General features: G+C 41.4%; 1 protein-coding gene across 4 annotated transcripts in view; it reads right to left on the bottom strand.

Annotated features, from left to right (window-relative positions):
- The window catches only part of NTPCR (nucleoside-triphosphatase, cancer-related), a 38,643-nt gene extending 13,376 nt beyond the window's left edge, over positions 1-25,267 (bottom strand). Inside the window, exons 1-4 of one of the 4 annotated variants that reach the window (XR_010114827.1) lie at positions 25,048-25,267; positions 20,027-20,189; positions 19,308-19,404; positions 5,134-5,343 (exon numbers count right to left, since the gene is read on the bottom strand). Coding sequence is in view for 2 of the 4 variants with exons in the window: in XM_055234940.2 (XP_055090915.1) it covers positions 5,134-5,343; positions 19,308-19,404; positions 20,027-20,189; positions 25,048-25,081 (504 nt within the window). In the remaining 2 variants the exon portion in view is untranslated. Of the gene's footprint in view, positions 1-5,133; positions 5,344-19,307; positions 19,405-20,026; positions 20,190-23,404; positions 23,543-25,047 lie in introns of those variants that run through there. The other 3 variants (XR_010114828.1, XM_055234940.2, XM_055234941.2) reach the window with 3 other exon arrangements.
- Between the last annotated feature and the right edge of the window lie 2,306 nt (positions 25,268-27,573).

Here is a 27,573-nt window from a genome sequence, read left to right as displayed (position 1 = left end):
TATTAAACAAGTTAGAAGGCAGTGAGGTAGCATGCAAGCAGCCTGGAAGATCAGATAATATCCACTCACTGCTGCCAAGAACATGTGCACCACATGGTCTAAACAAGAGGCTTAGTCATACTATGAAGCTGCCAGCTTGAAAAAGATCTAAAGTTGTTGATAACATTGTCAATGTTATGACATTAACTAGAAGGCAGCAAAATCAATCAATGACACGCTCATTGGGATACAATGTGATAAAACTCAATGGGATACAACAGTAATAACCTCTTAGAGTTCTGAAAAACAAATTATTGAAGAACCCATAAGTCACCTGCTATGATTTGACTGTGTCCCCCAAAGTTCATGTGTTGGAAACTTAACCCTCATGCGAATAGAGGTGGGACCTTTAAGAGGTGATTAGGTCATGGGGGCAGCCCTCATGAATGGATTAATGCCATTATAGTGGGAGGGAGGGAGTTATGGCAGGACTGGGTTACTGATAAGACAATGTCTGGTTCTCCCTGTCTATTGCTCACTGCTAAAACTCCAGTGGATAGAACAGTACCTGACATACAGTGGGTGCTCAATATTTACCGAATAGATGAATAAAAATACTCCATCGCCAATTTCTTCTACTGATGCTTTACTAGGTAATAGGAGGTGCCAAAGACTGTATCAGTGAGATTTTATTTTCTTTCTCAGGTACTGTTCTTTCTTTTCTTTTTTTCAGCTATTTTTTTTTTTTTAACACATCAGAGAATGTTATCGTTTTGCCTCAACTGTCAAACATAATTCTTCAAAACTCAACAGAGGAAGAAAGGCCCACTACACTCACTCACGGTTTTACTCTCCCCATTGTTCTTTCTTCCTTCCTGATGTTCCAGGTCTCCTTTAACCATTTCCTTTCTGATAAGAGAAATTCCTTTGGCCATTCTTTTAGAGCAGTCCTATTATGACAAATTCTCTTAGTTTTCCTTCATCTGTGAATGTCCGATAGCATCATGAGTCAACAGTTGTTTCAACACTTGGAAAATGTTGTACCACCTCCTTCTGGACTTCATGGTTTCTCCTGAGACATCTGCTGTCACTCATATTGTTTTCACTCTATAGGTAAGGTGCTGCTTTCTTTTCACTGCTTTCAAGACTTTAATTTTCAGAAGTTTGACTATGGTATGTCTTGGCATGAATTTGAGTTTATCCTCTTGGGGTTCACTGAAAATGTAGGTTTATGTCTTTTGCCAAATATGACAAAAATGCAGCCATTACTTCTTCAAACACTTTTTCAGCCCCACACTCCTCTGCTGGTACTACAATGACATGAATGTCACATCTTTTGTTATAGTCCCACAGGTCCCAAAAACTTGCATTTTGTTCATTACTTTTACTTTTTTTTAAGTCTGCTCTTTGTCAGGTAATTTCTATTGTTCTACCTTCAAGTTCACTAATTCTTTCTTCTGTCATCTCTATTCTGCTGATGAGCCCATTCAGTGACTTTTTACTTGGCTATTGTACTTTATAGTTCTAACATTTTCATTTGATTCTTCTATCTTCTAGGTTTTTGCTGAAACTTCCCAGTTCTTTGCTGAGACTATTTTTCATTTGCTTCATGTGTATCTGTAATTTTATGAAGCATTTTTATGATGGCTGTTTTCAAATCCTTGCCCTGTAATTCCACTATCTGAGTCACCTTGCTGTTGAGATCTGCTGATGGCCTTTTCTCACTCAGGTTTAGGTATTCCTGATTCTTGGCATGACAAATGATTTTCAATTGTGTCTGTTGTGTGGTTCCTTAGGTCCTTAGGTTCCTAGCCAGTCTGCCTTTTTCTCTTCACTTTTCAGGTCTTCTTATACTTGTATTATAAATAACGTCCAAGGTTTTTGGCTGCAATTAGCAGGAAAAATAAACACAAGTGTGTCTACTCTATCTTGTCTAAAACTGGAAGAGTTCTGAGGTGTTTTTGGAAAGTACTCTGTTCACCCAACATTATGAAGAATAAGTCTAGATAATATTACTAATTCGTGTGGCATATTTCCCCCATATCATGAGCTCAGTCTCATCTTCACACTATGCATGTTCATTGGAAAGTACTCTGTTCACCCAACATTATGAAGAATAAGTCTAGACAATATTACTAATTCGTGTGGTACATTTCCCCCATATCGTGAGCTCAGACTCATCTTCACACTGTGCATGTTCACCTGGTAGCAAGGGGAGGCTGACTCTGACCCCTTTTCATAGCTCATTGTCTTACCTGGAATGTTCTCCCTTCTTTTTCCATTTCCTCCTTCAAGAGCCCACTCAAGAACCCCTTCGTTTGGACACCTCTCCCCACTACCACTGCTCACACAGATCTCTCCCTTCCCTGCCCCTAGATTTTGATTGCCCCCTGGTCTGTTTTTCTTGAGGGCAGAGGTCATGCCTTACATGTGCCTAAACCATGGACTAAGTACTGAACGTGAAGGGCACTCTTAAAAATGGATTCGGATACTTCATTGCATGTGAGCAATGGAAAGAACCCAAAAATATATCTAATCCAACCCCTAAGTTTGCAGATAAAGAAAATGAGGTTCTTGGCCAGGCACAGTGGCTTATGCCTGTAATCCCAACACTTTGAGAGGCTGAGGCAGGCAGATTGTTTCATTTTATGAATTCAAGATCACCCTGGGCAACATGGTAAAACCCCATCTCTACAAAAAATGCAAAAATGAGCCAGGTGTGGTGGCACATGCCTGTAGTCCCAGCTTTTTGGGAGGCTGAGGTGGAGGATGACTTCAGCCTAGGAGGCAGAGGATGCAGTGAGCCAAGAGCATGCCACTGCACTCCAGCATGGGCGACAGAGACTAACCTTGTCTCAGAAAAAGAAATGAGGTTCCTGATTTATAAAACTGGAAAAGGCCAGGCACAGTGGTTCACACCTGTAATCCCAGCACAGATTACTCTGGGCAACACAGCAAGACTCTGTCCCTCTCCCTCAAAAAAATAAGTTAAATAAAAAATAATATAAAACTGAAACAGAAGGACCACACAAACCCCAAAGCAACAACGAAAAAAAATAACAGGGTATGTCAGCCCCTACCTCTTACTTAATTAACTCAAAGCTAATTGTTTTATTTACAGATCATTAGAAGCAATGATTATCTTGCCTGGAGAATAATTTTGAGTCTCAGAGAGAGGAAGAAATGTGGTATGATCCTAAGACACAAAGTGTATTTCTGGGCATCACAGTCAGCAACCTTCAGTTCTTCCTTAGGACTGTTAGATTAGATTAGTTTGTAGAGCTAGCCAATCCCTGGAGTCTAACACTAGCAATTTCTCACTCTTTCAGCCTAGAAGCTATCTGACCTCAAAACTAATTTTCTTTCATGATCTTTCACTATTCATCGCCTCAATTTCCATAGAAACTCTATAATCACAACCAAAAATGTAAAGTAAGAGAAGACAACATGAAACTCTGTTGAGATAACAAGAACCCCACAGACGGTTCAGGGCTCTCAAATCTCACCTCCTTGAAGAGACCTTCCCTGATCACCCTTCTACTCCTGCCCCCAACTACCACATTGCCTAGTTTCTTTATTTTTGCCTTCATCAGTATCTGAAATTGCTTGTCTGTTTACATTTTTGGTATTCAGCTCTTCCACTAGAATGTAAGCTCCATGAGAGCAGGGAGTTGGTCAGTATCGTTCACCACAGTATCCCAAGACTTAGAATGACACCTAGCATACAGTAGGTGCTCAATCGCTATTGATCAAATTAATGAATAAATAAATCAAGGAAGAAGTGCACACATTTTTCCAAGTCTGGCTGGTCTAACCCTAATGGCTGTTTACTGCCACACTCCAGGATTCTTTGGTGACAACATTGTGGATACAGCCACTCGAGCCAGTGGGCCAAGGTGACATTTTACTCAGTGATTAAAATGATCATGATGGAAGGTGCTCACAGGTACTCACTCTCCACTCCCCCTGACAGGAGTGGTCCTGCCTGCCTGACTTGTTCACTTGGCACTTGCAGGGCCAGGGGGCTTTTAAACTGGGGGTGGGGAATGCAGAGCTCAGCCAAGAGCACAGCTATCACTGACTCAAAGAAACTAAGGGCAGGGGTGGGGGAGAGGCAATATCTGACTGAAAGGAAAACAGAGGGACAACAGGGAAAGAAAGGCAAGAATTTAGACAAAGTGCCAGGAATGCCATGAGTCCCTTATGACTGGCTCAGACGCTGCCACTGGTCAATAAGCCCTAGCCCCTCATCTCTCACATGTGATCTATAGCAGTGCTTCTCAAAGTGCAGGGGACCTAAAAACCAAATGAGAACTTGCCAAAACAGATCACGGGGCCCATCCCCCAGAGTTTGACTCCTTGGACCAGGGCAAGGCCCACTCCCAGGTGATGCCTGTGCTGCCATTCTGCAAGCCTCACATTGAGTAGCAGACCCTACAGATGCACTGGTGAATGCAGCAGCCACGCGAGGCCACGGAGCACCTCAGATGTGGCCAGTGTGACTGAGAAACCGAATGTTTAATTCAATTTAAATTTGATTTTTTATATGATTAAATAAATAATTCAATTTAAATATGATTAAATTTATTAAACATAAATAGCCAGATGTGGCTAGTCGCTACTGTTCTAAGCAATGTAGAGAGTACATTTCCCTCACTATGGGAAGTTCAACTGGACGGTGCTGCTCTTCAGCACCTGGAAGCTGTGCCTCCAAATACATCCACAGCCTCCTCTCCCCACAAGCAGAAGTGGGTCAGCTTTAAAAGGGAAACCTTTAAACCAAAACAAAAAATATTTGCCTCTGTATCCCAACCTGGCGCCTTTTAATCTGAGAAGAGACAAGCTTAGAACAAGCACCTTAGCTCAGGCAATTCTGATGCCAAAGAGGTCCTAGTGTCTGGTGGGGGAGATGGAAGAAAAAAGCAGCCAGAACAACTGGGACCGTCAGGAGGCTCCCCCATAAGCGAGTTTGTTTTTTCATCAAGTAGAGGTATAATTTAAGTTCTATACATTTCTAGAAAATTAGACTCACCTATATTTCAGCATGGGAGGGAAAAAATGGTAACTCAAAACCAAAGATATATTTTAGAGCCATCTGCTATTTTAGATCATCTGCCCCATTTCCACAGATTATGGAGGACTGGCTGTACTCACATTAAACACCTTCACGTCCTTTCTGTTTCTGATTTCTTCTACGAGAGCCAGTGGCTTTCCTTTAGGAACTGGGATTGTGCCAAGGATTATAGTTCCTGGGGTAGACAGCGTCTGACGAACAGCTTGAATGAAAGGCTGACTGAAGAGCTCCATCTTCCCAATCTCATCGATGACGCACACTCTTTGCCCTGGGCCACTGCTGCAGTCAGCCTGAGAATGACAAAGACTTTCACTGGGACACCAGAGTCACATTAATCAAAGGGCCCATGGGTCCCACTCCCCAATCACTCACCAATGAGGTAAAAAAGACAGAAACCTTTTTACTGGATTTCGAAAAGTGACAGCATCCCACAGACCACCCCTGGTACTGTGCAGGAGGGGACTGCACAAGGGTGAGTCCCAGGAGCTGGGAATCATTAGGACTCCTGGAAGCTGGCAGCCATGCCTGTTACCAGTGGGATGTTCAAGGAAGTAATGGACATAAATTGGAATAAAGTCATGAGAAAGAGAATCTGAGATCTAAAGGATGCAATTGTACTTACTTTTTTTCCCCTTTAGCCAAGACTCATTTCCTTTTAATTTTCACTTTTTTCCAACAACGCTTATGGACCAGATCATGAAATACACAAGCATCTGCCTAGAGCAGTTATCTCCCCTCCAGCCCATAGGGAATCTTATATGGCTCAAAATGGAAAAAAGAGGCCATCAGTATCAACAAAGGCTCCCACGCTTGCTGTCTCATGTCTTTTAAACCTAAGGTATTTGGGTGCCACTTATTTTCTGGTTGTATAAAAATTTAAAGCTTGATCTCTGTCTTGGATCCCCTCTCTCGAATCACTCGCTCTGGGGGAAGAGAAGTGCTATGCTGTGAGGATACTCAGGCAGCTGACAGTGAGGTCCATGTGGTGAGGCACTGAGGCCTCATGCCAACAGCCAAGAGGAAATGAACCTGCCAGCAACCGCATGAGCAAGCTTAGAGGCAGGGCCCTCCCAGCCAAGCCTCAGATGACCACAGCCCCAGCCAGCAGCTTGACTGCAACCTCAGAACCCCAGCTAAGCTATACCTGGATTCCTGATCCTCAGAAACTGTGTACAATAATGTGTTCGTTGTTTTAAGCTGCTAAATTTTGAGATAACTTGTTCCACAGCAACATATAACTAACACACATGTCCTCTATAGAAAGCCTTCCTAGAGAAAGCTGATAAGACTTTGGTTGACTCTTCCCTGGGAGGGACACAACAGAACATGTAATAAACACTTCAATGAATGGTGAATGACAAATACACCTTATATATGTTTGTATACATGGTTTATTTTGAAAACTGTATGTAAAGCTGATTTACCAAGTACTCTTCACTACAGTTCTGATTCCTTAAATGATGACAGCAATACAGTCCCAGAGGGCATGTCTGAGTTAAGCTAGATTTTGTTCAAATTCCAAAAGCCAAAGCAGCGTATGGTACAGTGTGGCTGGTGGTAGGGATCAGTGGCAACCAGGGGCAGCTAGTGACAGACAGGGCTGCGGGCCCATATCCTAAAGGCCTTCAATGGCACAGAGGTGGGACCTTCTCCCATAGCCAAAAGAGTCTAATCGAGGGAGGATCACAAGTTGTGCTAGAAAGACTGCTGGCTGTGGAGTCAGAAACACATGTTAGACTCCTTTTGGAATAGACAAGATAAGACAGTGGGTGTCTAAATCCCAGTTGTGATTGCACGGAAGCAGTAGAGCAGTGTTTTTCACACTTTTAAGTAAGCAGTACTCTATTTTCCTACTGCATATTATACACTTATGAAATATTTTTCCACTCATTAGCTAAAAGATCAAGAAGGAGTCCGCTGTAATCACCCAAGAGAGGTCTGAACAATCTCCACACTTCCGTGTTTCTGACACGCTTCATTTTTGCCTCTCTATTAAGTTTATCTGTACACATGCCTGGTCTCCCCACTTAGGGCAGGTACATGGTTGTCCTTATCCGCTTCCTTCCTGGGGAACTCACCGATGTCCCAGAGCTGAGAAGTGGGGAGCTGAAGGGGCAATGTCACCCTCCACTGGTGGGGTCGGGGAGAAGGGCAGAGCATCTATGACAGAGCTGAGAAGTGGGGAGCTGAAGGGGCAATGTCACCCTCCACTGGTGGGGTCGGGAAGAAGGGCAGAGCATCTATGACAGAGCTGAGAAGTGGGGAGCTGAAGGGGCAATGTCACCCTCCACTGGTGGGGTCGGGGAGAAGGGCAGAGCATCTATGAAGTAACTCACTACTTATTCCAAGTTTTTCCTCCAAAACGAAAGCCATATTTGGGAGAAATAAAACAGCTATCAACCACCTGTCTATGATAATAAAAACAGACTACTGTACAAGAAGGTTTCTGTCTTCCTGGGAGCATGCCACTCCAACTGACCCCACTGTTCCCAAGTGCTGTGGACATTTTGCGGCCCCAGAGACGATGAGTAATTGTGGATGTCATTCCTTTGGAGGCTATCATCTAAAAGCCAAAATAAAACTTATTCTGGCACCTCAAAATGACAGTTTTAGAAGGTGCCAAATCAGACAAGAAGTGATATGAAAGAATGTGTGTACACATGCATATGTATTTATTTGACTATATACATGAGGGTGGTAAAATGCAAGTGGCCATGTGTAAATACACACGTACAGGTAGAAAGTGTGTGGCTCTTCAACAACCAGCCTTCCTGCAATCCTCTAGAACATTCATAAGTGAAAGCTCATCGACATTTATTTAACTTTCAGCACAAAAGAATTTGGACACACATATATACATTACTTTCTACCAATTGGAAATCCTCATTTTAAAACCTTAGCTTACATAAAATCCTCAATCTGTCCAGAATTGGGGAATTTTATAATCCAGGAACTTCAGGAATCTCAAAAATAAATCTGTGATTTTTAATTAAAAATGCAAGTTATTCATACTCAGTTGAGAGAAAGATGTCAGCTGCTGAGCCACTCCGAAGCATGTAGACACTCAGCTTGCTTTTCTAAATAGTACAAGATCATACACTCAAGGTCTTAAAAAAAGAACCACTATAATGTTTAACATGGCTTTATTTCTATATAAATTCAAGCAACTTTAGAGGGAAACAAAGAAATAAGTAAGTAAACAAACATTCACCCCCTTTACATTGTTCTAAATTGATAGAGACGCGGACTTAGAACAATAGGGGCCCAGGTTTGAAGATGGTCAGGAACCCCTCCCCAAGCCCCGGTGTGCGGAGAGTCCTAATGAGGTCCCAGAGAAACGCCACCTGCAGCTGCTGGAGTAAGGAGTGTGTAAAAACTGTAGGTGGCTCTCAGCCACATGGTCAGAATCACGATGTACACACCATCTGGGGTGTGCGCACCATCTGGGGAGCACTCTTTCCTCCCCTCACAGCCTCTCCTCAGAGGAGCATTGCTTCCTAGGGCCACCACCTCAGTCCTATATGGCACACTAGCCTTCCTGGCCACACTCCTCACAGGCTTCCACTTCAGCTGATTATAAATGTTCAGCCATGAAGCGCACTTTTAGTTCTTCTGTTCCGGGAGAGAAGATATTTCCTTAGATAGAGTCCTAAAATTGACCAGCCAGGGATAAGAGAAGCTACTGAATAATTTTATAACTTTGGTTACACTCAGCTAGTTTGCTTTCCAGAGAGATTAGAGCAACAAATATCTTCGTACCAGTTATATCAGAGACCTGAAAATAGTGTGATTTTTTTTGGGTCCTTTGTTTATTTTTATACGTACTTTTAAAAATACAAAGAACATATAAATATAAAATAATTTCATTTAACCAAAATATCACACTGAGAGCAAGCTAATCCAAGTGGTCTTTGCCTTATTCTGAATTATTTGCATAATAAATATTTCTAGTGGTATTAATGTTAATTTTAGGAGAACTGTTTGGATTGTTTTATTTTAATATCAGACATACAGACTAGCTCCTGAGCTTACATCTGGGACAGCAAGTATTGAAAGTCATGAAAGTGAATAAGGAGTGTCTATCAGAAGTTAGGCAGCAAAACTGTAGCCCTTCCCCCAAATAGCAGCAAGTTCTAGAGAAGCAGAAAGGCAAATGGTGGTAATGCAGCCATCTCTGAGCCAGCCCACAATTCCTCACCCACTGAAGTTATTAGCTAAAAATGCAGGGCTCCGGTCATATTTTATGTGTGTTTATTCCAAGCCTTCAAGTTTCATAATCCCTTTGCTGTCTGGTGGCATATGGACTGTGAGTCTCCAGGGCATAGCCAGGACAAGGTGTCTAGACTGCCCGACAGCGCCTGGTAGCCCGGCCCTTCCCCAGTCAGGCATACTCTGGGCAGAAGCTGCTCCCCCGGACATGCCAGAGATCCTCACGCCAGCGATCCTCACGCCAGCGCACAGACAGACTAGGCTTGAGGCTCTTCCTGGATGTCCTAAACGGCCTCTCGGGACTCACAGGGGCTCACCCACATGGTCACCTGACCGAACAGCGCTTGAATGGTAGCCATGGGGTTTTCCAAGCTATCTTGGGACTGAAACAACACCTACTGGCTGACAGTCAGTCCAGTGAGATGGAGAGCCCAGTACTCCTTGTCCTGCTCATGCTCTGAGCACTTGGGACTGGCCTGGACATTTGGGCTCCTGGGACTCCATGACAGACGACTATCCCACCCTGGACCCCAGCTCCCTGGCAAACACACACCAAATTGTGATGGGAGGCTCCTCTCAAAGTACTGCCATCCATCACCTCAATTAACTCCACAAGAAAATAATCACAGCTATTGCTCTGCTGAGCACCTCCTAGGAGCCAGGGGCCAAGGCACTTTACAAGCATTACATTCGGTCCTCCCAGCAACTTCAAATAGCAGGTAACAGCATCTGTTTCACAGATGAGGAAAGGAAATTAGACATTAAGGGATTTACTCAAAAATCACTGAGAGCACAGTGACAGAGCTGGAGTCAAACCAGAGATCACCTGACTTCAAAGCTCTCTTCCACACCCTGTGTGCAATACGCCTCCACACTTTGATTCTGAAATAAAGAATAGCATCTAGGAAACTGACCTAACCATGAAGAAACTGCTTTCCTCTCCAATAAGAAGGAGTAGCACTCTGGTGTTTAGGGATCTACAGAGGCATAGGCATAAAACCTCAATTTATTTGGAATAATCATATTGCTCTAAATTACTCGAAAAGAACTCATATTTAGGGTCTGAGAATAATACCACCAAAATCATTTCATCAAGTATGGATGGTGAATGGCCCACTGCAGTAGGCAGATATGGGAGAAAGCAAAAGGACTTCTCTCCTCTACCAGGAGCACACCCCCGAGCAGACGGTGGAAGAGCTATGACCAGGTATCCTAATATGTCCACCTTCCTGCCATTTCTTTATCACCTGACAGTGTTTACAAAAACCAAATAAAAAAAAAATTTCACTTGCTTAGTAAAAATTTTCATCAATATTTAAGCTTTTGGTAAATGTTTAGTGCCTCTGATACCTGATACCCTTTTCATTAGAAACTGCCTGAGGAGAAAGAACTGATTGTTTTTGCTCTAATAAAATGGTGATGGCTTTTCTAATGGGGAGGTAACCAGATACAAATAAAGAGAAGTACAGCTTAGAGTGGAAAAAAGCTTAGCCATTATGGCTTTTTTTTTTTTTAGTTCAGCTTCAATGTATAGTAATTTTATGTTTGTTAATTACTGCTCACCTGGCTAGAGAAAGTATTTCAAAAGAGAGTATTTAAATCTGCTTGCCAATTAAGGGCTCAAGAGAAAATTATTTTTATCTTAAGATGATCTAATAAAGTTTAGATAAAATTAGAATTGGCTAGGGGAAATCTGAGGAGGAGGATGTGCATGGTCTCACACTATCTCCCCACTCACTGCTCATTAGTGTCAAAGACAAAAATAGTAACTATACAGTGGAGAAATAGGACAATTCCTTGATCAGGTAATCAAAATTAATATCACTAAACATCACACACCTCCAGATGAGATACTCGAGAAGGATGCATCATCACTTATGGAGTATTCCAGCTGAATTTGGTCATGAGGAAACATCAGAAAAACTCCAAAAGAGGAATGTTCTTTCAAATTGGAACTATATTCTTTACAAATGTCAATGTCCTGGAAGACAAAGAACGACTGTGGAAATGTTCCACATTAACGGAGGCTACGGAGATGTGACAACTAAGTGTAACATCTGAAGGAAAAGAAATGTTACAAAGAATATTAAGTCAACTGATGAAACTAGAACACTAACGATAGATTATTTTTTCAATGTAAGATTTACAGAGGTTGATAACTGTATTGATATGTAAAAGCATATCCTTATTTTTAGGAAAAATATACTGAACATTTAGGAGTAAAGTACCTTGATGATTGCAACGTATTCTCAAATAGTCACCCCCTTCCAGCTTATATATTTATACACACACACAAACACACACATACACATACACACAGAGAGGGAGAGAGAGAATAAGCAAACAAGGCAAATGATAAACATAGGTGACTCTGGATAATGAGAGTATACAGGTGTTCTTGCACTATTCTTACTCATAACTTTCTCTAAGAGTAAACTTTTATCCAAATGAAATTTAAAAAATTATCAAAAAAAGAAAACACACACATATGTACTTTCTCAGTACCAGATTCAACAAAACAACCAACTCACCCCGTATGAACTTCCTCCTAATGGAGTGTGGTTTTAGACTGATATGCACAGGAGGCGAGACAGAAGGAAATGCTGGAAATGGGACAAAGTGAGCGAGGAAAAGGAAAAACGGCAACAGTTTACACAAACTCAACCCCAGTCCAGCTTAAGGGACGTGTGACTTAAGAAGCATGCAACTTTTCTGTGTTTCTTGAGAGCGGACTGCAAGAAGAAAGACATGAAGGTGTCATCACCCAGGGCAAAAGCCTGCTTAGCATCTAAATCCACAGAATCTCACCAACGATCAGAAATAATAGTCTCAGTCTCTGCTCAATAGAAATTATGAAGATTTGCCACGACAAATCTTGCAAAATGAACTGCAGAGTCAACCTCATGCTGAATTTTCACTTCATTTTCCTATGCTGATTCACTGCAGGAATGTCCTTACTGACAATTTAAAAGCTGATTTTCCGTTTGCACTAGATAGCTTTTAATTTCCCTGGCTGATCCTGCATTACGTACTTGTAATACATGAGGTAGAGAAACAGAAGCTGAGAGAGAACAAAGAATCAAATGCCACATTTGCTAACAGCAATGACGGAAATTCTAGCAATGCTGAGGAGCTTGTCAATCTTTCACGAATGGATCCTGACTAGAACTTGGTTTTTCTGCATTCTTTCTAAAGCCAAGTGGCCTGAAACACTAAGGAACACTTCCAAGTCAAGAGTCTAAAAAAACAAAAACAAAATACTTTTCCCTAGACAGGAGTCCTCTCACCTTCAAAGGAAGTTTCTAAGATTTTCCAAAGCAGAGCCTGTTTCAGAATCAAAAGTAGATCCTGCTCTCAAAAACAAATATACTTTAAAGCCTTATTTTAATCAAAACAGGAAAATACAAGGTTCAAACTATGTTGGTTTTCCCTGGGTGTTCTGATTTTAGCTTACTCTTCCTTTCACAGATCTTTGTAAAAAATGATACTGTTCACCTGGAAAACAGGGCTTTGAGTAGATGTCCTTTGTTCTTTAAAACATTATAATCTATTGTCTCCATTTTGTGTGAGTAGGAGATATGTTGAAAATCAATAAAATGTTACATCTTACATTGCATCAAATTTTAATAAAGCATTCAGGGTAGCTGTCAAAAAGGCCATTGTGAAAAAGGCCAGCATTATCTTATCAGCCTTGATCATTAGCAAACAGAAAAAACAATCCTAATTCCAGTAGCACCAGAAAATAGGAGAGCCCTATGAATAACCTCACCAATAAAAATTTTAAAGAAATAAATGGAGAAAGAGAAACATGTTTTTGGCTGTGGAGAATTAAGATAATCGGAAAAATTAAGATACCCTTTATGTCAAAACAGCTATAGTTCCAGTCACTCCATATAAGACATTTTTTTTAATGGATAGTAAAGTCTTGATTCTATAGTTCGCTCCAGCTCTACCACTTACACAATCAGTGTGTCCCTGGGCAAGTAACTTTTCACTCTACGCCTCAGTTTCCTCATCTGTAAAACAGGAATATAGTGATAGTGTTCTGAGGATTAAATGAGTTCATGCCTGGCATGTAGTTTGCACTCAATAATAGTTTACTACTACTAGTGCCACCATTGCTACAGTTTCTGAACAAGGCCATTTTTTGAAGAAGAAAAATAAAAACGATTACCATGGTAACTAAAATACTATGGTACTGATGCAAGGATCAAACGGATCAATGGAAGAGAACAGATAACTCTGAAACACTACACACACAAGCACACGTAGTTTTAATATAATTAATTAAGCATAAAAAACTAATTAGAAATGGGTTATTTAACAAACAGTTTTAGTAAACTGGCTAAATATCTGGAAGAAAATCAGTTGAGAATCTCATAGCTAGCATATTACACTCAAGATAAATCCAAATGGATTGAAAACATAAATGTTTTTAAAAAGCATGCAGAAAAATATATAGGTAAAGTTTTATATCAATTTGGAATAGGGACAGACTTTTCTCTATGTTGAAGGGAAAACAATCACCAAAGTGAAGTGCTAAACTGAGAAAAACAGAATCAATAATATAAAAAGGCTATCTGCTTTATAAAAGATCTATTTAAGCCCAAAGAAAATAAATGGGAAGAGCAACGGATGAACAACTTAAATTAAGGAAAACTTAATGAACAACTGAAAAACACTTAACCCCATTAGTAACTGAAAAATGCAAATCAAATCAAAGCAGTGTGCTGAAAATAACCAGAGTGCTCGGGGCTGGCAAAGTGCAGCAAGACAAGCACACTCACACCCTGGCAGTGGGACACAAAGTCAACGCAGCACCATCAAGACCTTGAAGGTTCACACCCCACAAGCTCAGACTTCACCTTTTAGACCCTCCCCAGGGAAAAAATCATGGCTAGAGAAAGAGACTCATGTATGAAGGGTGCTTTGTTGCAAGGTTACTTACAATGGTGATACGGAACCTGAATGCCCAACACTGAGGGAGTAGTAGTTAAATCAAAGATGAAAACTCATACCATGAAATAGGATGACACCACTAAAATCTCCCAGCTTTGAAGATCAGCGTGTTGTGAGACCATTCCCATGTCCCTCAATCATATTAAGGGAAACACACCAAGCCTATGAAACTATACATAACATTTTTCCTGATCTTGAATGACTGAATAAATAAACCAGGTATACAAAAGGGGCAGAAACAAAATAAGCTAACATTGGCTAACTTAGTGATAAGATTATGAGTTACTCACATTGTGTTTCATTTTTATTTTACATTTTTTATGATTTTTTTAACCATGAATATCTAGAACTTGAATACTCAGGAAAATAACAAATGTTGACAAATAAGGAAAGAGTTAACTCGTGGAATGAAAAAAATTAACAGTCAACCCTACTAGAGGCTTTCCAAAAACCTTCCCGAGTCTAGAACACTTACCACACACACTTTACTTTTCTCTATTTCTCACGAGCGATCATGATGCTCAGGCTCCATTCCTGCCTAAGGAAAGGTAACCAGGTTAGGTGCAGTGGCTCACACCTGTAATCCCTGCACTTTGGGAGGCCAAGGCGGGTGGATCACGAGGTCAGGAGTTTGAGACCAGCCTGGCCAAGATGGTGAAACCCCGTCTCTACTAAAAATACAAAAATTAGCCAGGCGCACTGGCAGGTGCCTGTAATCCCAACTACTCAGGAGGCTGAGGTACAAGAATCGCTTGAACCCAGGAGGTGGAGGTTGCAGTGGGCTGAGATGGCGCCACTGCACTCTAGCCTGGGTGACAGAGCAAGACTCTGTCTCAAAAAAAAAAAAAAAAAAAAAAAGGAAAAGAGAAAGAAAAAAGAAACATAACCAGAGCAGCTTTGCAAGGTGGACCTGGGTTGTGCCTGGGCCTCCTGAGCCTCTTCCTCGCCTGGAGCTGCTCTTCAGCTCTCAGCCACACTTTTTTTTTTTTTTTTTTTTTTTGAGACAGAGTCTTGCTCTGTCACCCAGGGTGGAATGCAATGGTGCCATCTTAGCTCACTGCCACCTCTGCTTCCCGGGTTCAAGCGATTCTCCTGCCTCAGCCTCCTGAGTAGCCGGGACTATAGGCGTGTGCCACCATACCCAGCTGATTTTTGTTTTCGTTTTTAGTAGATACTGGGTTTCACCATATTGGCCAGGCTGGTCTCAAACTCCCGGCCTGAAGTTATCTACTCACCTCAGACTCCCAAACAGCTGGGATTACAGGCATGAGCTGCTGCAACCAGTCCCAGCCACATCCTTACTTCCCCACCTGCAAATAGGCATAGCCCTGCTTGGCCTAATTAGAGAAGTACTTTTTTCTTATTTTTTTGTAGTATTAAAACACACACACACCCCTCAAACTATCTTTCACTCATACATATTGAAATTTCTTACACACAATGGATATTTCTTATTATCAGAATTTGTGTTTTCATAGATCCCAGCACTATGAACTAACACTGTGTCCCTTTATAAAGGGTTTCTAACACTTCCAGTTTATTTGGTTGTTTTCATTGCCAGTATCAAAAATGGTGTGTTTATACTTCCCAGTTTTGTTGCCTAATTATTTTAATTAATATTCTTTTCATTTTTTTCTTTAGTATAAAGACAAAACACTAGTTCTTTCCCCTTTCTTCATTCCCATAAAATATGTATGATGGGAGAAAAATTTCTGCTCCAGAAAAGAAATCCATGACCCTGACTGGGTAAGAATCCTGTATTAGTCCATTTTCACACCGCTACAACTACCTGAGACTGGATAATTTATAAACAAAAGAGGTGTAATTGACTCACAGTTCCGCATGGTTGGGGAGGCCTCAGGAAACTTACAATCATGGTGGAAGGCAGAAGGGAAGCAAGGGGCTGGGCGCGGTGGCTCACACCTGTAATCCCAACACTTTGGGAGGCCGAGGCGGGTGGATCATGAGGTCAGGAGATCGAGACCAACCTGGCTAACACGGTGAAACCCTGTCTCTACTAAAAATACAAAAAATTAGCCGGGCATGGTGGCGGGCACCTATAGTCCCAGCTAGTTGGGAGGCTGAGGCAGGAGAATGGTGTGAACCCAGGAGGTGGAGCTTGCATGAGCTGAGATCACACCACTGCACTCCAGCCTGGGCAACAAAGCGAGACTCCGTCTCAAAAAAAAAAAAAAAAAAAAAAACAGAAGGGAAGCAAGGATATTCTTCACGTGGCAGCAGGAGAGACAGAGAGTGCAGGGGAAACTGCCACTTTTGAAACCATTGGATCTCATGAGAACTCCCTCACTATCGGGAGAACAGCATGGGGGAAACCACCTCCATGACCCAATCATCTCCCTTCAAGTCCCTCCCTCCACACATGGGGATTACAATTCGAGATGAGATTTGGGTAGGGACACAGAGCCAAACCGTATCAAATCCCCTGCTAGGAACTTTTTCTACATGGAATGTACATGTCTGCATTTGGCAATCAGAATACAAAAAGTTGGGAGAAGTCTGTATTTCTTTTTTAATTAAAAAACAGATTTATGCTCTGATCTGGTCAGCATATATCTCTTATATAATCTTGCATCTAGACACTAAACACCTGTGCAAACTCTCCTCCCAGGATTTGGTCTACTCTGTCTGAGCAGGGTAAGTAAAAAATTCTTTGTATTGACACAGTCAGTTCCTAAAACCAGAATCTTCACTTGGAATTTCATTTGAAGTATTTCACTTGCCTTTTGAACATTTAAGTAGAGAGGAATGTATGTGACAGGAAAACAACTAAAAAGAAAAGTACCATGTTCTCTGCTCCCACACAACACAGTGGCCATGAGAGTCCCCAGCACAGGAACTGAGGGAAAGTTTCAAGAGAAAGGAATTGGGGAAGAAGGAGGTAGGAGGAAGAAACACGGTGTAGGAAGAAAGGAGAACTTGGTGGGTTCCAAGAAGAACAACTCCCTTCTGAAACAGACCATAAGATACCACCAGCCCTCTGAGATTAGAGGATATCCTCAGAGGCTATAGCTAAAATCTTCAGCAGCCTTTGGGCAACCACCACTACAAACTTCGGCTGAGCTCTGAATGTCAAGGAGCAGAGAGGCAAAGACCTATGAAGACAGTGTGCTCACCAAAAAAAATGGCAAGTGCCAAGGGCCTCAGGCTGGCATATGTGGAAAGTCTGATTGAACCAGTGTGGCTGAAGAATGGCAAGATGAGGTCAGAGGTTAGTAAGGCCAGATATCACAGGGCTACAGGGCCTTCTAGGCCATTGGAAGGACCTTGGACTTTATTCTTGGTGCCATGGAAACCTCTGGATGGTTTATAATTGTTTTTGAGACAGGTCTGTATCATTTAATTTTCACAAATCAAAGTAGTAAGTCTATAATAGATTAAATGACACTCACATTCATTAACATGATCCACAGAGCCCTGCATCTCATGGCCCCCACCTCACCAAACTTACGTTCTTCACCTGCTCCTGCTCCAGGGCTCTGAGGTCTTAATGTATCTGTCCCTGCCATTTAGAATATTCTCCCCAGACCTCCCCAACCTGACACATACAAATACCCCAATACTAACTCTCTCTCCCCAGTGCCCTCTCACCTATTCCTTTCTGTTTAAATGTCATCTTCTCAGAACTCTTTCCTGGTCCCTTGGTCTAAAGTCAGTTCTTCCTGTCCCTCCTTTTCATAGCACCCTGTTCTTTTCTTTCACAGCATTAATGACAATGACAGGTATAAATGTACTTAGTGTCTACCTTTCCCACTAGACTAACAGTTTTGAGAGAGTAGAAAACATGTCTGTTTTGTTCATGACTGTATATGCAGTACTTGATAAATATCTGATAAATAGATACATAAAACTACATAATCAATAAACAAAAGTTGGTTCTTTGAAAAGATCATCTAAATTGACAAACATTTAGACTGACCAAGGAAAAAGGAGAAGATTTAAATAACTAAAATAAAGAATGAAAGAAGTGACAATACCACCAATCTTACAAAATAAAAAGCATTATGGGTGAATCTATGAACAACTGTATGCCAACAACTTAGATACTTCAGATGAAATGGACAAATTACTAAAAGGTAAAAATTACCAAAACTGATTCAACAAAAAAATACAAAATCAACAGACCTATAAGAAGAGATTGAATTGCTAATTTAAAAGCTTCTCACCAAGAAAAACCTAGCCCACATGGCTTCTCTAGTGAATTCTATCAATCATTCAAAGAAAAATTAATACGAATCATTCACAAACTCTTCCAAAAATTAGAAGAGAAGGAAATACTTCCTAACTCTATTAGACCAGTATTAACCTGATACCAAAACTAAACAACAATATCCCAAGGAAAGAAAGCTACAGACCATATCTCTTGTGAATAAAGATGCAGAAATCCTCAACAAAATATGCCTGAGTAAACTCTATACAAATAAGACACAGTTAACATCATACATAATGGTGAAAGACTAAATACTTTCTTTCTAAGATTAGGAATAAGATAAGGATGTCTACTCTCACCACTTTTATTCAGTGTTGGACTGGAGGTTCTAGCCAGGGTAATTAGGCAAGCGAATGAAATAAAAAGCATTCAAAGTAGAAAGAAATAAGCCGTAAGATGTCAATAAAGTTTTTTTCTTTTTTAAAAAAGGAAATATAATAATATAATGCATTAACTGCTTACAGTACTTGGTAGGCACTCAATAACAACTGGCTATTATGTTCATATAATGACGTTTTCTCTTCCTAAATGTTGGTTGTGCTGTGAAACCAGGTTAAGACATGACTGTGAGAAGACAGAGGAAAGACTTATCTTTGGGAATGTTGGTACCTGGGCATCAAGAGCCTTTCCAAAATAAAATATTTATATGTACTGAATTTATAGGAATTTACTTGTAGCTCAGAGTGATAGCAAATTATGTTGTTTATCCTTATTAAGACTCAATCACCTGATGACTTTTCAACTGTAAAATGCAAAACTGGGGCCTTTAAGAGCAAAAGGCATTCTGTTTCCATGGCTAGCAATTCCCACAATACACTAAGAGCAGATGGGTTCAAAAAGCAGAAACCACGTACTCACATTCCTCAAGACGGGGAGTGCCAACCGCTCAAAAGAAGTCAGGTCAACCACATACTGCCCAACTCGGCATTCACGTTTTCCAGGTGGAGGCTCTAACCTGAAGGAAAAGACATTATGTTCTTTGTTGAAAAACTCCCGTGTTGATTTCTGGTTTTTAGCTGCTCCACTGAGCCTCTGGCATTCCACATATGCTAAATCATCCTTAAAAATGACCAACACAAAATGCAGTGGTCTGTAAAGCTGATCAGGTTTTCTCTGCTTTCAACAGAGCTACCCTAAGTGTCCACACCTCCAACAATGGGCCTTGCAGTTATGGCAGGGCTATCTCTTAAGGTCCAAGCAGCTACTGCATCAACAGTCTTTGAAAAGTGGCACCAGAAACAGAACTAAGAATTATAAAGTGAGAGGAGTTTATGACGTGGTGAATAAGTTTTAAGTAAAATATCACTTTCTTATACTTTTCTCATGTGACGGTTTCATTCTGTTTTCTTTCTCTGAGAAATCCCTAAAGGCCTAAGATTCTCGAGGATAGATGACATCATTTGGCTCAACCCTGTGCCCAGGGAGACACTCTCAACCTAAAGGGAAAGCAGATTGGCATCCAAGGACCCAACAGAGTATCTGCTTTTGGTGAATTTAGCTCTTGTTGAAAGGCTCCCAAAGCACAGATGGAAGGGGAGCTTAGATAATAAAACACCACAGAAATGAAATATCAGTACCCAACTCTCGATAAAGGCCCCCGGGTGCCGGACAACGTGACGACATCGAATCCTATTCTTCTCCCTCCCTGTCTGACTTCTTCAGTATAAAATCCATCGACAGGCACACCAGAGGATTTTAAAACCTCACTGGCTTTATGGATCAATGTTGTTTTTCCAACCCCTAAAATAAAAAAAAAAAAAGAAGAAGAAAAGCCCATTAGGAAACATTCCCTTACTAGAGCACACACAGCACTTGTGGATTCTGAGACAGCAATTATGGTGGGTAGAGAAATGGGCTGTAAATGGATTTATGAATATGAACTTCAATTTAATTTTGATTGCTCCAGGTGTTAAAAATGCTTAATTTCAAGTAGAAACAAGCATAATAAAAACATGAATGATATCTTGAGGTTTATTTTTAAATTGTGAAACACTGTTAATTTTGTCACATACACAATCCCAGAATCAACTGAGAGGTTCCTGATGATATTCTCCCGTGCCATTTGCATCCTGTGAAATGGTTTACAGTTCCCATTTTTCTGCCCAGGAAGTAATACTGGTCACACTTGAGTCAGGGGCTGGGAATTTAAGATTTCAGCTTTCAAGAGATTACAAACGGACCTACACTTAACAGTGGGAAAATCACTTTGTTCCTCCTTTGACTTACATTGTTGTAACTCCTGAAAATGTGTCTCTTAACTCCTGAAAATGTGTCTCCTGAAAATGTGCATCCCTGTTAATGGTCACTTTCAAACTTTTTCCTAACAGCAAGCCTATCAGGTTGGCAACTCCTTCGAACATCATCTTCTCCAGGGTCTCTAAGCATTTCTTCACCTTTATCCCCCACACCTTCCCCAATTTGAACCTATGTACCTCTGCCCCCTCAGCCTCTCCACCTTGATCCTTCCTTTCCATCTAGCCTGGCCAGCTGACTACTCTGATGAACTCACTGGTTTATAAGCACCAACAGGTGCTACCTAATATAGTAATACTAATCACTGACATTATGGAGCCAGATACTGTTCTAGCACACTTCGGAAGCATTTTCTTGGTTAAGTCCTCACAACCATCCTCTGAGGCAATTACCATCCTTATGCATATTTTACAGATGAAGAAACTGAGGTACACAGTGGTTAGGTATTTTACCCAAGGCTATACCCCTCATAAGGACCATATCTTTCAACAGGGGACTTTACCTGTCACCATGACTTTTTAAAATATAAGCCTTGTTCCCAATATGGATTTAAGTAAGTGGCATGATGACTACCCAACAATGGAGAGAGAAAACTCCTAGCATGTCTGCAAGTGAGCTATTTTGAGATACTACAGGGTTGCAAATCATGCTATTTCTAAGACTACCCACTCTTTTAAGCCTCCTTGACATAAAATATGATCCATTATTCTTATTTAATGTATCTACCTTCACACTTCACATTAAAATAATGGCACCTGGCTTTCTGGAACATGAACAGCAACGCAAGAGGATTCTGGCTACAGTAAGCCACAGTGAGTATGTAGCTGGTAGAACTGTGAGGAACATAAAATGATGAAATTCTAATCCAGCCCTGGCCCTCAGTAACAACTGCTTTAGGAAAGTCACTAAAGAATCTGTTTCATACAAGTAATGGCATTGCTGAATGTGTAAGCTCCTACTTCTTTTCTGAAGGGCAATTTCAATGCGCCTACCACAGCACCCCGTAGTTCATGACTAGGAATTCATCCTCAGGAAACAATGTCAACAGTACAAAATGTGTGAAACAGAACATTCACTGCAACATTCTTTATAATAGCAAAACACTGAAAACAACCTAAATGTTGATTAGTAAGGGAATGTTAACTCATGGCACCATGTATATAATAGCACATAAATACACAGAAATACCATGCAACCATTAAAAAATCCACTGCTTATGTGTATTTATTAACATGGAAAATAGACCACAATGTATGAAAATAATATATGAAAAAAGCAGGTTAATAGCAGAAACCATTCCATTATGTTTTTTTAAAAAATGGTCAAGTACATATGTGTCTACAGAAAAAAAAAATGTCAAGAAGAATACCGAACAAAGATTTACAATGTTGATTTCTATATGTTGAAATTCCCTGTGATTGTCACTTTCTTCCTTAAACTTTTCTTGTTTTTTTTAATTCTTATACTAAATGGGTCTTACTCTTATCCTAACAAAAAACGCTGTTTATATTTTGAAAAAGATAAAATGGAGCAACAGTAACTATTCCTGTTCACAAAGGGTATACCGTGGGGACTGTATGTTGTGTAGAACATAGTACAGCAATAAATAGGAAGCATTTGGGCAAAGTCCCTTTTGGCTTCTTCAGCTCTAGGAATCTTCTTTCAGTTAATTTTTTCTTCATTAGTTAAGCTGCTACCCCAATGCTGTCTGGATAAGAAATGACCTGTGCTTCAGGAGACCTCAAGATGATAGCTGTATACCAGGCACAAACAGATCAGAAAGCTCTGGAATTATTTTGGTTCTGGTTCTCCCCTAAGCAGAGCCTCAGATAAAGATTCAGGTGCAGGTAGTTTAACCTGGGCAGTGATGCATGATGGACTGGTAGGGAAGAAATTCAGAAAGGGAAGGGAAAGACACCAGCATGAGGTGCACTATCAAGCAAGTTCCACTGGGGGCAGCTGGAGCTTCATCCCATTGGGGAATCGTAAGGGACAAGTCAGGACAAGTGGCTCAGTTATCCTGTCTGAGGAGTGAGAAAGTAGGGAATTTATCAACTAACTTTCACCAGTCACAGGTTGAAGGCTAATCCCAGGGCACAGGAATTCCCTGGCTCTTCTGGCCTGCTCTGTTTGCAGGCCAAGTGGGCTCCAGGGACCAGAGAAAGCCCTCCAAGATGAGTCATGGGTACAGACAGTTGGAAATCAGAAAAAATGCTAAGTGCCAGGGGCACTAAGAGGATATGCAACAAAAAGTGACCTCTTTGAGAGGAGACTTTACCTGATGGTCTGAACATGTTGAGAAGACAGAAAGAAACTAGGCAAATAAAAACACCAGACAATAACTCCTAATGGGGAAAAAAGTTATGTGTAAAAGGAAAAAAGAAAAAGAAAAATTAGAGGGCATGGTGGTGCATGCCTGTAGTACTAGCTACTAGGGAGGCTGAGGTGGGAAGATGGTTTGAGCCTGGGAGGTGGAGGTTGCAGTGAGCCAAGATTGTGCCACTGCACTCCAACCTGGGCAACAGAGAGAGACCCTGTCTCAATAAGAAGAGGGAAAAAAAAGATGGGTAAGGTGGCTCACACTTACAATCCCAGTATTTTGGGAGGCACAGATGGGAGGATCACTTGAGGCTAGGAGTTGGAGATCAGCCTGGGCAACATAACAAGAGACAGGTCTCTACAAAAAAAAAAAAAAAAATTACCCGGGTGTGGTGGCATGCGCTTGTAGATCCAGCTATTCAGGAGGTTGAAATGGGAGGATCACTTAAGCCCAGAGTTTGAGAATGCAGTGAGCTATAATTGTTTCACTGCACTCCAGCCTGGGCAACAGAGCAAGATTCTATCTCTAAAATAAATAAATAAATGGAAAAGAAATAATAGATTACTATGTGGCTCTGCTGTGATTATCTTTACATGGCCATAATACTATAAACATTGACTAATGAAAATTACGTTGTAACTACATTAAGAAGAGGAGGAGAAAAGACAAAGGTGCGTGGGTTTGAGGACAGGTTTAAGAGAGCTACACTGTAGAATTATTTGAGTCTTCCATCTACGTGTAGATAAGACTTTGATAAAGCAGAAACAAGAACCACCATCAACACAATCACGGTAACAGAACACCTCCATTATAAAACACACAGATGTCTTGGGGTCAGCCTGCTGAGTATCAAACTGTATTCCAAGTTTCAAATAAAGGATTGACAAACCAACTTTCAGAAAACAGTTCTTTGCAACACTTAGGAGTGACTTTAGATAGCAGGCATTTCTCAAACCACCCTCCTCCTCCTCCTCACCCTCTGCTCCCCATCTCCCCCATCCAATGCCTGATAAAATCCCAAAGTCTGCAATATTAGCTGTAGCCTTTGCTACTTACGACTAAACATTATCATTAAAATAAAGTGAAAGAGAATTCTAGATCCAGGGTTACAGACTTTGATATCTGAACCCACAATAAACTTCAAAATTAGATTTGCCTTGCAAAGGAGCTGAAGAAATCACTTTCTCCACTCTTAGCCCATCTTTCTTTTTTTAGCCTATCTGATGCGACCACCACCATCCTACCTGTCCTTTTTAGTAATGCTTGATACATGGGTAGCGCCTTGATTTAAAAGCATCTCCTCCTACACCTCTCATCTGACCTCAACGCTATCCTACTTCTCAGATGAGAACTCCACAGGCCACAGGGTTGAGGGATCTGACAGACATCAGGAGGCGACGGCAACAGGAACAAGCAAGAGTGTCTGAGAAGGGCTCCTGTAGGTACCAAAGCTTCTCCACCTGTGGCCTCAGCTGTGGAGGAAATTCGTGGGGATGGGGATGGAGATGGGGATGGGGGTGGGGGGATGAACTTAGATGGGAAAGAAAGATTACAACTTCAGTTTCGCTCTCTTCCAACTAAAATTTACCATTTTGTTTGCACGATCAGTGTAGCAAAGACCCACAATAAGGAAGTAACTGTGACTACCAACAGAAATTAGACATCTCCACTTCACATCGCGGTTGCTGCAGATCTCTTGAAATATCATTTGTGCAGACCACAACGTCAACACTACAGTAGGAGTTACCGCTGCCGCTGGCCCCTGCGGTTTCAGCCCTTCATCAAGAAGCCGGTCTAGGACCCCCTCACAAGTGTGTTCTAATCCTTTAGGCCCTACGTCTTTTAAATCACGTTTTCCGCGAACGAGTACAAACTCTTCAGACTACCAAGCCCGCCATTTAAATTGGGAACTTCAGAGGCCGGAGCCCTGGAGCCGGGGACCCTCCCCGACAGCACAGGGTCGCCCCCAGCCCGCGCGCCCCCACCCCCTCGACCTCTCGGAGGTGGGGATTCCCGCAGGGTTACCTGGGGGCCCCGTTAGGAACACGTGCCGGGCCATGCGGGTGGGCGGGGGTAGGGGTTGCGGTCAGGATAGCAGTCCGGGTTGGGGTCGCAATTCAGGTCAGGTCCTGACCAGGGTCGCCATTCAGGACCCGCCCACCGCGTGCCGCAGGCCCCACCCCCAAGCGGTGCTTCGACCGGAAGCACCGCCCTCAAGACCACGCATGCGCTTTCTCCCGAGTCCGCGGTCCGCGCCTGCGCACTCAGCCCTCGGCATTTGGGCCTGTGCCGCTGCAGTTCCTAAAGGCGCAGCGGGTTGTGCGGTCTCTTAAGTTTCATCCTGGTTTCCGGGCTTTTGTGGGGTATTTGCAGATAAGTGCGTGAGAACGTCATTTATTTAACTATTGCTGCTTCAAGTGAGCGCCATCACCCAAGTTCTGCCCCTTGACTCCGGACCTAGGAGCTGAAATTGCCCAAGGCTGCCGGGACGGCCCTTTTGTAAAAGTTTGTGACCTGGAAGCATTCCTCAAAGGGGGATGCCATGTTAATGACTCCAACTTTGTTCTCAAACATTCCTGCAGAATAGAATCAGCTGGGGAATTTTAAACTTGCTTTGATGCCTAGGTTTCACCTGCAGTAATAGGGAGTGTCAGAAGACAAAATTACAACAAGTTTAGTTTCAAGATCTAATTGGCTTATATTTAGGAACTAGAATCAAGAAATAGATCGTTTTATAAAGCAAATAGAGTGTTCCAATGAGCTGCGCAGAGGAGGTTGGCTTTATGGGCAAAAAAAAAAAAAAAGCCGAAGAACAAAACAAAGAGTGGGTATTTCAAAGTTCCTTTCCTTATAGGGTTAAAACAAATTGGACTTCGTTATTGTACTGACTCAGGTTAACTAGAATCTCCTGTTTTTTGGGAAAACGGGCCTGTTTCAAAGTCCAGTTTGGTTACATGGCACTTGGCACAAGTGACTGCATTCTGGTTTGGTCTAGTCTGCTAGATCTAGTGCAGGAGGTTAGTCCAAAACAATGGCCTCCCATAAATCTTGTTTAACATGAGTAATTGGTCTTGACCGAGTCCTGAGCATCTGTATTCTTTTTTCTTCTTTCTAAATTCCAGGAAGTTCCTGAAGTGCGCTAGGGTTGAGAACCACTGGTGTAGGCAGACTTCCCATCCTCAGCCATGCATAGGAAGCCCAGTTTTCCCTCTTTACCTTCACACCAAAGTGTATAAAGATCTCCTCTTGCAAAGAATTAAATAGCTTCTCCGTCTCACTTTACCACTGCAAGTGTTCCAGCCAATGAATGACTTGGCAGTGGCCCTGGGCCACATTTACCTGTAAACTCTTTCAGTCTAACATGTGTACAGCTTAATTTGTGGTCAGTCATTCCCCATCCTGGCTGAGAAAGCAATTCAGTGAGTGCTCAACTTAATTGGTTTCTGCCCACACATGGACCTCTTGGTTTCCCTTTAGCCTGAGACATATGCCAGTCCAATGATTATCTAAAAAAAAAAGTCGGATTTGTAAAATATAGCTGTCATCATCATCATTTCTGCAACATTTGTAATGCTATATTATTATAAGAGTATACTATTTATTATCCCAACTGGTAATATAGGGCCTTCCACCTTGATTTATTTTGCACTCCATATATGTTGAATACAATGAAAAGCTGATATAGTAAAGTAAATTCATAGGAGGAGCTTCCAAAAAAAAAAAAGGAAAAAAGTATATGTATCTCTTGTATCAAAAATATTAATTTTAAATGTTAATCATGTAGCATTTTCCATCACTGAAAAGCATTTTGGATTTGCAAGGCTCACCAGAAGTTCGGTTATTTTGTTTTGATGCTGTGCCTGGAATTCTGGCATCAGTTTAAGTAGCTTAAAGATATATGGAATCCAGATATAGTGAATCAACATCTCACAAAACAGAAAAAAAAAAGACTTCCATAGTTAAATATACTTTATCCATGGAAAATGAATTATTTGGATGGTAGTTACATGGAAATCTTCTTGTTAGAAAATTCATCGATTTGGTGCTTGATTTCTACAGTTTCCTGTATGTGTTATTAGGCAACAATAACAACAAATTACATAGCTTATATCTCTTAGAGACTAACAACAAAAGAAGATGGCATAAATGGAAACACATTTTAAAATAAATGGGATCTTAAAGTACTGTACCATACTGAATCCAACTTTTGCTTCTTATCTAATCAACATCCAATGGACAGATGTTTGTGTCCCCCCAAAATTCATATTGTTGAAATCCTAACCCACAAGGTGAAGGTATTAAAGTGTGGGGCCTTAAAGAAGCAATTAGGTAGTCAGGTCATGAGAGTGGAGCCCTCATGAATGTGATTAGTGCCCTTACAAAAAGGCAGGAGAAAACTCGCTTTCTATCTCTCTGCTCTCTGCCATGTGAAGATAAAAGGAGAAGACTGCTCTCTGTCAACCAAGATGAGGGCCTTCCCCAAGAACGCAATCGTGTTGGCACCCTGATCTTAAACTTCAGCCTCCAGAGTTGCAAGAAATAAATGATTTT

Source organism: Symphalangus syndactylus, chromosome 19, assembly GCF_028878055.3.
Source record: "Symphalangus syndactylus isolate Jambi chromosome 19, NHGRI_mSymSyn1-v2.1_pri, whole genome shotgun sequence".
Classification (NCBI taxonomy): domain Eukaryota; kingdom Metazoa; phylum Chordata; class Mammalia; order Primates; family Hylobatidae; genus Symphalangus; species Symphalangus syndactylus.
The sequence above is the reverse complement of the archived record's forward strand: the minus strand, read 5'-3'. Positions and strand labels throughout refer to the sequence as shown.